Source organism: Electrophorus electricus, chromosome 1 (assembly GCF_041902795.1).
Source record: "Electrophorus electricus isolate QZ-2024a chromosome 1, ASM4190279v1, whole genome shotgun sequence".
Classification (NCBI taxonomy): domain Eukaryota; kingdom Metazoa; phylum Chordata; class Actinopteri; order Gymnotiformes; family Gymnotidae; genus Electrophorus; species Electrophorus electricus.
The window spans coordinates 31,598,554-31,609,358 of record NC_137497.1 but is presented as its reverse complement, the minus strand read 5'-3'; the positions used below and the strand labels follow the sequence as shown (position 1 = coordinate 31,609,358).

Below are 10,805 nucleotides of genomic sequence, written 5' to 3'. Positions count from 1 at the left end.
GAAGATAAAGAGGAGGGCGGAGGAACATGCAACACACGGTGTGTAAGTGAGCCGGCCTTGCCCCTCAGTCGTAGAAGTACTTCCTGTTTGCGGTCTCTGCCCGAGCTCCCTGTCGTAATCTCCTTTGGTTCGGCGGCCTGTTGTGTGCTCTCACCGGCCGGCGTGCACTTCATGACCTCAAAGGCGTCACGCATTACTCACCCTGTCCGGGAAGAGCTGTGAAACGAACAAGAGGCGGAGCAGATGGCGGGGGGAGGGGGGGGTTACAGAAGCCCCGCCCACTGCATCCTCCGTGAAGCGCCAAGCGCGGCCACCCTACTGCAGCCGTCTGGAGAGTCATCTCCGTGCGTCAGCTGCGTTACCTCGCGAATGTCTCTGTCCGAGAGCTTCTTCTCTCTGGAGGATTCCAGAGCGTTTAAGCAAATCTGTTCCGTGCGTTAGGAAGTTGGTTGTTGTCTCCATGTCCCCATGGGGAGTGCTTTTGGCTGTCTTCACATTTCCATGGACTGCTGGTGTCTTTCTTTGCACCTTGGAGGGTGGGTGTGGAGGAGCTGCCAGTGGGAATGTGTGCAGGTAAAAGGTGTGCAGGGTGTAAGGCGTGGCAGGTCTGAGCTCAGGAGGAGACAGTGCAAGACCAGATGAAGCCGAGCTCCGCCTCACGGGGCTGATATGTGACATGTTCACTTCCTCTGCACTTCCAGTCTTAACCATGACTGCGCCATTTTTTTTAAACTTGCCCCTTGAAAACAGTGAGTTCCTAGTGGATTTGTTTTGACCTGTTAGCGCATGTCCACACTGCAGGGATACAGGTCTCAGTGGTGACCAGGTGCTCCTGTGATGTGATGTGTTCAGACTTGAGAACAGCCTGTGGAGATAAAACCTCTCCGGTCAGCCATATGGCCTATGCATCTGCCATCCACAGTGGGGCGACACGCCCCGGGGACGCATGTCCCTCCCGATGCACCATAGCAGCTCTCTGGAAGAGGAGCAGTGGGAAGTGTCTGAATCTATAAACATCCCGCATCCTGTTTACGTGTGGCTAATGAATAGCCAGCGTAAAATAAAAGTTCTCCTAAATTTGTACATTTAGTTAAGTCATGTTGGGATAAATGAATGTCCACTCTCACTACGAGTACGTTTTTCTCATGGTACATGGATCAGTATCATAATAAGTTTCATTTGTCTGGTATGTTATACATGTTAGGAAGAATTTGCCTCAGTGAGTGCACATGTCCTTGGCTGGGAAATTTCTCAGTATATGTACATTTTGTTCTGAGTGCTGGGTGATGTAATTTGAGTTTTGGTGTCGCGTGTGGGCGGACTCAAATGCTATCCTGTGACACACGCGTGTAACCTAATGCTGTTTTGTGTGTGTGTGTGTGTGTTGTATTGTGGCTGTAGAATGCCAGAGTTTTCAAGACTTCCTTGTGAGTACAGACTGCATCGGACTGATTTTGTTCAGACTCTTTAGAGTGTATCGGAATGTTTAGAACATGAACATAAAATGTTTCATTATAATATATTATCATAAACATGATGTTATTCAGGACAGTGATTTTCACATGAGTGTTTAGGTGTGGTGTTTTTAGAGCATCTTGACAGACGTGGTGATTAATGTCACTCTCACTGTTCAAAACAGCCTGTCCCTATTACAGGGTCCCTCTGGTGAAGACCAGGTGGGATGCGACAAATGCAAGACGTGACCTTGCACACACCTTCACACACACACACACACACTCCTTATCCTTCATATGAACACAAGCAATCTGCAGATCCATGTACATGCTCACAGTCCACACCCATAGTGTTTACTTGGTAGTGATGATGAAGGACTTGCCTGCACTGCTGCGTTGGGAGGAAGCTTTTATCTGTTTCTCCATCTCTCTAAGATGCTGCTCATTTTCCCTTAGTACCACCTATTTGATGCATAAGGAAGGGGGTGTAGGGGTTTTCTATAGAGGTAGGGCTGGAGCAGTAAGAAGAATACACAAATACCCATGACATCCTTTAACTCTCAGCTCCCCCCCCCAAAAAACAGAAGTATGTCATTCCCCAACCTGCTTTCTATTCATGATCTGGTTCTCTAGAGAGAACAATCTATGATACACGCACACACACACATACCCTTCCCCCCCCCTCCTCACAGATACACACACAACACACACACATGAATACACCACTCACTCACACCCTACCCCCATATCACACACCCATCTCATTTCTATGCCAGTACATCTGAGGAACCATCTGCCTTGGACCCATAATCCATAGTGTCCCCCTCCTGAGTGTGCTTTGGCATGGGGGGAGGGAGGGGAAACCTGGAGTGACTAATGAGAGGGGTGGTTCTCGCCGTTCCAGTTTTCTAAAGAGGATGCCCAGAATTTCCTTTAATCAAGGCAAAAAGAACAAGTGTGTGTGTGTGGGGGGGGGGGGGGGGGGGGGGGGAGTTGTATTTGCAGATACTGATGTATAAATAAGTATAGCTATTGGACACTAAAGTATCAAGTGAGCCAAAATGGCCAACCAGCTCTGAAATATTTTACACTTAGAAATGTGTCTGTGTCTCTCTCTCACACCATATAGTTCCCATATCCATGTCATATATACTCTGTTGGTTAGCACTCTATTAATATAAAGGGCAGATTAAGTAAAAAATTAACCATTACAGTTTGTGGCCTGTGAAGTGCAACTTCCCAGACCAGTCATAATGGGATAGCCTTCGCATGTCCATCATGGGTGCTGGAAATACAACGCAGCAAAGCACTGGCTCCAGAACATTAGCCCATCGTCCTTAATGTCCTTCGTGAATACAAACAGACATTTAAGGGTACTGAAGCTAGCCAGTCGCTCGTGTCTTTTTTCATTTTCACAGAACGTGCGTGTAACAATAAGTGCGACGGCCCTCGTGACAGGTGGGGTTTGAGCTCTCCTATTAGCCCACAGCAGGGTCTCATTGTTTCCACTGGCCCCTCATTCTTACCACCCGAGGTTGTAGCAGGTGACCCTGTGTTGTCAGGGGCAACCAGCAGATACAATGTGCCACTGCAAATAGAGACAAGAGCCACACCACCCCCATCCCATTTATTTATTTAATCTAAGGAGTCAGTCACTGTTTCATCAGTGTTCTGTCATATGCTCTACAATATAATTTTACCTGACATCTCAATGTTGGGTAGAGTGCTTGCTAAAGCAGCACATATACTAAACATATAGGTAAAATTGGCTAATTTAGTACAGTGTTTAGTGCTGTTATGTACCCTACATACAATGAAGCATGTGTAACCATTTAGCTAAATTATACCATGCTTATTTGATCAAATACAGCAACACAGTAATTAATCTAAATAGTTTTATTAAACAGAGCATTCTACATATTAGTATCCTATTTCCAAAACATACAACAACAAAAAAAAGACAATTTTTGTAGCATGAATATGAAAAAACTGTCAAGTGTTAAAACATATTTTACTTTTCTTTGTTATCAGTTCATCATGATAAGGCATCTAGGAATGGAATGAACAGTAAGACGTCTTTAACAGACTTAGGCACCCGTTACTAAGAACCTTTCAAAAACATTAAGCAGATCTCTCTGCCATGACTAGTCTTCTAGACACTAGTGAAGGAGTTAAGCAGGAGCTCCCAGCATAGGATTATAATCAAAGGCTATTCTAGATATTTACCAGATTCTTTTACTGCTTCATAAGAATTTGTTTTTAATGTCATAATATGTTTCTACTGTTCTACAACAGTACTATTTAAAAACAGTAGCGGAACATCATTTAATTCTCTTAATGTGGATGTTCGAGCCTTCATGGACCATAAATATTGACATGGATCTTAACGTGGACATCACTCCTACTAAATCTGTATATTAAGGAGGTCGGTTCTGCCTTTTCAGTTTTTCAGCAGTACCACACACCTGTTCTTCCATAGTGGCACAATTCAATAGTCACATTATTTCAAAAAATTATTCAGCCCAAAAGCTCAAACAAGAAGTTCAAAAAACAAAACGAGCATAAATTATTTTAAGAAACCCCACAGATTAAAATGTTTTAAAACAGTAAAAACTATTTTTAAAAACACTTTTATATCAGTGCATAAAAAAAAGTTATCAATAAGAAAATACATTTCACTTTTTCCAAGAACCTTTAAACCTTAACACAAAATATAAGCCTATAACCAATGTTACTAGGCATAATTAAGGAAAATGATCACTTCTCACAGCACAACTTAGAAAGACAGAGAAACAAAGCTGTGTATTATCTATTATAGCTGCCTGTATTGGTAATACACAGCTAATACAGCCATGAATAATATCCCTGAATTCTAGTTTTAAAAAAGGCACAAATTAGTGAAAACTGACACTGTGGAATAACCACTTACCTGCGGTGTTTTAATAGTACCACCTGTTCAGTTAGTAAGTCGGGTCCCTTTCTAAAAAGTGTCTGTGCTGTCAGTAATGCACTGCAAGATTAGTTTCAAAGTGTTACTGTAATAGTATTTTCATTAAAAGACACAGCTAATCAGTGAACATTAACTAAGTGCAAAGTATGCTGTGTAGTTTGCTGTGATGCATGTCTCAGGTGAATTTGACCATTTACAGAAAGGCAGTAGGTGCCTTTTTTTTGTAAACACAAAGAAAGAAAGATAAAAAGGTCCCAGCCAAAATGGCAGGGAGCTCCCTCTCAGCTCAGAGGGCCTGATGTCCAGAAAAGGGGTAGTCTCTTAATTTGTGCCATACACGCAAAACGGCAGCCCAACTTTCACTCTAAACCGGAGGGTACAGTGCACACCTGTCTGTTTGTTGCATGTTACTCTGTTAAGAGGGGGATGTCGATCTCAAGCCCAGACTGCCGTGAACGCGAGGAGTGCCGGTGCCCAGCGAATCTCTGTGAGGGGGCATAGCTCTGTGAGGGGGCATAGCTCTGTGAGGGGGCATAGCTCTGTGAGGGGGCATAGCTGTAGGCCTGCGAGGCTCCTGCTTCAGATCCGTAGCCGTCAGGGGCTGACATCTGCGACATGTAGACCTGTGGTGGCACAGGCTGGCTAGGAACACCCTGGGGGTACCCCTGCACCGGAACAAAGGCCGGGGCATCCAGCACGGCAGGGGGAAAAGGCTGGGGGCCATAGATAACAGGCGCTGGGAGGCCATTGGTCATGAGTGGCTGGGCAGAGAGGCTGCCCGTCATGGTGGGCACTTCAGGCAGGGGCAGCCAAAATGGCGAGGGCAGTTTCTTGCACATGCAATACCACATGAACATCATCAGGGCGGCCAGCATGAGGCCACCTGCACTGCCGATGGCCACGTACACAGCGAACTCCACCGCAAACAGGTCGGCATAGCGCTCGTTCAGGTCACGGGTATGGAAGAGGAACCAGACAGACGGGGGCATGGCCAGGGCACCAGCCAGCAGGAGCAGCACCCCCGCCACTAGGTGGCATCCCGAGCTGTTCACCAGGCAGCGGCTCGTCTTGATGTCGTCCGGTGCTTTGGAACAGCATGCTGTCTTGCACATGCCCGTCAGACAGATCAGCAGAGCCAGGCCAGAGAAGAAAAGACCTGGGGAGGGGGGAATGATCCCAATCAGGACTAGCATGTGAGAAAGCCACTATATTCAAGGTTTAGTGTTAATTTACTGTGTTTACAGTAACAGTAGTGTAATAAATAATGATGCAAACCACATGCACCATTTAACATGGAACAAAACCGGTTTTGTTACTATAGCTAGCGATAAAAACCAACCTGCTGGGAGGCAGAACTGGAGCAGCCTGAGGTCCAGTTGGTCCACTTTAGAGTACCACTCTGAGTCAAAGTAGTAGCAACCTGTGTAACTGTCCTGCTGGACGCACTTGGTCCACAGGCCGTCATACACGGTGATGTTTTTGGCGTTGCGGTTGAAGGTAAGGAGGCGTGTGGTCCTCCATTGAGGGATTACTGTGGCGATGGCCAAGCCGCCAACCGAGAGAAGGGCGATGATGAACGAAAATGCGTTTGTAGCATGAATGTCACGGCAAGACATGGTGAACTATAGTTCTGGACGTAAACCTGAGAAAAATTGAATAGGGAATAAGGAAATACTTTAACTACTGAAAAATGACTAAAGTAGCATGTTAGAAAATGGTTCTACATTGCTTTTTAGACAGAAATGAATCAAACAAATCCTGTTGTATGGTAGGACTGGCCCTCAATTATTTAAGGTATGCGTTGGGGCTCTCTCTCTCTCTCTCTCTCTCTCTCTCTCATAAGGAAAAAAAAAAAAAAAAAAAAAAAAATATATATATATATATATATATATATATATATATATATATATATATATATATATATATATATTTCCTTGAGATCCCAAACTTATATTCACAACTGTGAAAATAACCTAAACTCCATTAACACAAAGTACTGCTGAGTTCACGCATTCAAATTCCTACTGATGCTAATTTTGAAAGCACAATAACAACGAACAATACATCTCAATTCCAACTACGCCAGAAAGGCGAACTGTTGCAATAACGCAAACAATACTGACACATTAATTCCTAACAAAACCCGAATGACTGTAGTTGGCCATCTTATCTATCTTTCTGTAGTTTAAACGTATCTGGTGACGATGTAGCTAGCCAACGCTAGCTATGAGTAAACAATAACGGTTAGCTTGCTAGCGGTGCTACGTTGGCTATCTTAGTCATCCTGAAAGCTTCGCTGTAGTTTGCCTGTAGTTTGACTGTGATATGAACCTTTTTTCATAGGTAATCAGTTAATGAATTAGCCAGCTAACAAAACAGGCAATTGTAAGCCAAATGTTGTCTAAACACCACTGCAGGTTAACTAGCTAACCTAGCTAGGTTAACCTAACAACTAAAGGGCAGTAACCTGTTGCTTCTATAACGCTAATCATCTTAAATCTGCTTTTGTAGCTAGCTAGCTATGCAAATCAGAAAAGCAAAAATTCATATTACATACCCGACTGATAATATGTTTAACTCGGCTATTTTCGTGAAAAACTGGTCATTTTTTCGCTGTTTACCGTAGATCGTATTCCTTACAATGGCATTTCCTCTAGGACCTCCTAAGGCGCGTGAACTGGTAGATTTGTTTAACGTAGTGTGCGCGATCCCGCGTCACGCACACGCGCCGCTCACAGACTTTATGACCAGGTTTGCGGTTACGCGCAGATCCATACAGTCTGTGGGCCGGACAGTCCGGTTTTTCAGTACCGTGTCCTCCGTCCGGCCGAACGCATGGACGCACACCTGTATTGTTTAAGCGTGTCAATGGGCCACATTTATGTCAAAGCAAATCGCCTACCTTGAATTTCGAATGGCTTTATACCTTTTTTATCTCAGCCGTTACCTCACTATAGTACATTTCACTGTCATCTTAAAAATACGCAATGGTGAATTTAACTAGGTAGTGAAAGCAGCGTGTGAGCTCACCGTACCCGTGTCTGTGAAACTGAATTAGAGGTGCTGCTCCCAATAAGTGTTTTATGTCTTGAAGTCTTTTTTTACTGTCAGTGGTCGCAACCATTAGAAATAATGTCCCAGTGAAGATGCTATTTATGATTAGCCGTTACGTGATTGTATGGGGTGAGGATGGGAGTATTTCAACGTTACATAAAAATAAGCTGTGCTGCATTTGCAACGCTGTTGTGTCATACAAGTTAATAAGTTATTCATACAATTTAAAAAAGAAAATCTTCCAAAACACAAGAGGGAACACATGCAACCTCGCATTCTGTGGGCACCTCTGCTAGTGAGCTAGGATATTTGAATTGGTGTGAAAATACCAAAAAGAAAAACAACTTCAGTTCTCAGTGGTCAGCACATCCTGTCCTTTCTCAGAGTAGGAAAGAAGATTTTCGTTATGTGTTCGTTCCATTGTGTGCGCCAGACTTAGATACTGGAATTATAGGTGCCAAGTGTGGTGGGTAAAATATTCATTTATATCAGTGGCGTAGGTTTTATTTCGACTTTTGGGAGACACTGCTTGCACCACCCAACCTAACACATTACATGACTAGTGTGAGCAGGAATTACTGGGGGAGGATGGTCCCCTACAAAACTACCCCTGTGATTTACAGATTTCTAGATCAAACTGATCCAGCTCTGTTAACTAGCTAGTTAGGATATGGTTTTAATTTTGTCTGTTGTAGTGTCATATCCCCATATCATGTATATTTTGGGGAGTGATGTCCTTCTATTAGAGGTTATTAAAATAGTGACGCAAACGGCCAGTACAATTAGTGAACCTCCCTCTCTCTCTCTCAAAGTGACAGACAAACATTCATAATTGCATCATGCTCTGCGTTGTGTATTTCCACCACAGAACCTCCTTTCATTCTCTGTGCAGGACGATGTCAAAGTGCACATGATATATAAGTCTCCTGGATTCCAGCCTCCAGACGATCATGTCCCACCCCGTGAGTTTTTGTCCTCTCGTCCAACATGGCCGTCCAATTAAGCAAATAGCATTACATAAATATAATAAGGTATCCCTGTTATGAATTAGATAGTAACAAATCATAATGCACATAGTAACATAACACATTGATTGTGTAAAGTGCAGCATCACGAGACGGGTGAACTGCTGTTTGACTGAATGATTTAAGAATGGAAAGAGTGATTGCCAAATGGTTTAAAGTGCAGCAGTAATTGTTTGCCCCCTGAATCCTACCCCAGTCCACCTTGCTGAGTCACCCTTCACTGGTGCAGGTCACAGGAGGAAAAAGAGACAAGTAAGTTTTTATCTGGACTAAATTATGCTCACCAGTGTATGCTTACTTCATTTTGTAAAAGTGATTCCCTCTGGTGCAACACTTGTTTTCAAAATAGCTAGAAAGCAATGACATTTATCTTCTTCTCTTTCATTTTGCCCTCGTTCACTGTTCTCTCAAAATACTGAGAATATAGAAGTGTGCTGTTTTGGGGAATGGTATATAACTGCATGTTTTTTTGTTTTGTTTTGTTTTATAATGAGGTATAGTTACCAGATTACTGTGGCAACAGGCAAGACACCAACCGAGAGAAGTGCAATGATGAACGAAAATGCGTTTGTAGCGTGAATGTCGCAGCAAGACATGGTTGACTATAGATCTGGAAGTAAACCTGAGAAAAATTGAATGGGGAATAGGGAAATACTTAGCCTATTCATTTAATGATTATTATTATTAACATTATTTATTTATTTTCTTTATTTAAAATGGACAGTGTAGCACAGGGGTTGAGGTATTCAACTTGTAATTGGACGGTTGGCAGTTCAAGCTTCACCACTGCCAAGTTGCCACTGTTGGGCCCCTGAGTAAGGCCCTTCACCCTCAATTGCTCAAGTTGTACTCAGCCATGATTGTAAGTTGCTTTAGATAAAAGTGTCAGCTAAATACTATAAATGTATTTATTTATTTATTTAAAGCTGCCATCCACGTTGATGAGGACACACATACACATGTACCAGCAAACAAATAATACAAGCACTTTCGTGAAATTAAACATATTAGCATTAAAGAAGGCAGGTTATTTTAGTTAAATAGTAAAATGCAGAAGCACATGTCTGTTGAAAAGCTATGGCATTCAAAATGCTATGCCTCTACATCAGTAGTAAATATCATTTATTTACAGTGACAACATTTGGTGATGGAAAATTTGAAGCTCATAAATTCCTACATACACAATATCTTCAGGTTATTAAAAAGTAATAATTAGTACTCATCTGTTAAAAGCAGATAGTTATATTGTTTATTGTTGACATTGATTTGTCAGCCTATAGAATTAACTTACAAATATAAGTATGTAAGTATTACATAAATATGTAATGTTGTCAATAATATTAAAGTCAGATGTGGTTAGCAGTTTTCAAAGTGCAGGCAAAGCCTTAATTATTAATTCTGTTTAGCACTGAGATCAAGACAAGACTGAGACCATTAATTTCTGGTCTTGGGACTGGTCTTGGAATCTAGAGCAGTCTTGGGTTGCAAGAGCAGTCCACAGCTCTGTTGCAAGCACCAACTACAGTGCTCACATATTACTCAGCTGAAGCCTTTTACATTTTTTTAAAATAACACATTTGTCATTCAGGTGTCAAGAAGACCGCGCAGTGTCCAAGATGAGACCAAATACATTGAGCTGATGGTTATTAATGATCACCTGATGGTAAGCCATGTCAAAATGCATTGCTCTCTGATCATAATTTATCATTTATATTAAATTAATAATATAAATTATAATGACTGTTTGTGGTATTTCTAACTGCATGTTTTTTTTTGTTGTTGTTGTTGTTTTATAATGATATAATAAAGCTTTTTATTTCTTCTAGTTTAAGAAGCACAGACTATCAGTTGGACAAACAAATAACTATGCAAAGTCAGTTGTGAACATGGCTGATTTGGTGAGCATAAATCCATGTTTTCATATTGTGAACAGAGTCCTGTTTGCATTTATGTCTTTAGTGATGTCTTAGAGTAACAATGATTGGGAAGGTAAGTAGCTGGACTTTTTCTTTTGTTCAAAAAGCTTGGAAGTGCTTCACTTCAAACGCAGAAAAACTCTGAAAATACACATCACTTACTAATGCCGCAGCCCCAACATGTTCATTACCATCTTATATTTTCCCTTTCCCTGTGAAGGCCTCAAAGTGTTTGTCTGTGAGAATGGAAAAAGTGCTCACAAAATCTTTGTCGCTCTCTCTCCTTCTCTTTCTGTTTTTCTTTTACTCTCTCTCTCTCTCTCTCTCTCTCTCTCTCTCTCTCTATCTCCCTCTCTCTCTTTCTCACACACACAGTGAGAGGCCGTTGGTATTTGGCTGACGCTGC

At 42.2% G+C, this 10,805-nt stretch overlaps 2 protein-coding genes across 6 annotated transcripts in view; one reads left to right on the top strand and one right to left on the bottom strand.

The window, feature by feature from the left end:
* adam22 (ADAM metallopeptidase domain 22) overlaps nt 1-10,805 on the top strand; it is a 67,928-nt gene that overhangs the window by 37,120 nt on the left and 20,003 nt on the right. For all 5 annotated transcript variants that reach the window (XM_081715178.1, XM_027009520.3, XM_027009522.3 and 2 more), the window contains exons 7-10: nt 8,351-8,420; nt 8,680-8,735; nt 10,072-10,146; nt 10,310-10,381. In XM_081715178.1, coding sequence (XP_081571304.1) covers nt 8,351-8,420; nt 8,680-8,735; nt 10,072-10,146; nt 10,310-10,381 — 273 coding nt within the window. The remainder of the gene's footprint in view (nt 1-8,350; nt 8,421-8,679; nt 8,736-10,071; nt 10,147-10,309; nt 10,382-10,805) is intronic.
* On the bottom strand, nt 3,336-7,134 carry cldn12 (claudin 12). Its single transcript, XM_027009523.3, has 3 exons — nt 6,962-7,134; nt 5,744-6,046; nt 3,336-5,560 (listed from the first exon to the last, which is right to left on the bottom strand). The coding sequence occupies exons 2-3, from the start codon at nt 6,018-6,020 to the stop codon at nt 4,812-4,814; spliced, it is 1,026 nt and encodes a 341-aa protein (XP_026865324.3). The 5' UTR covers nt 6,021-6,046; nt 6,962-7,134; the 3' UTR covers nt 3,336-4,811.

Excerpts from the sequence above, each read along its gene's own strand:
- cldn12 (XM_027009523.3), bottom strand. The coding sequence starts at position 6,020 with ATGTCTTGCCGTGACATTCATGCTACAAACGCATTTTCGTTCATCATC. Across the intron at positions 5,561-5,743 it reads CCAGTTCTGCCTCCCAGCAG|GTCTTTTCTTCTCTGGCCTG; the intron begins GTTGGTTTTTAT and ends CCCCCTCCCCAG.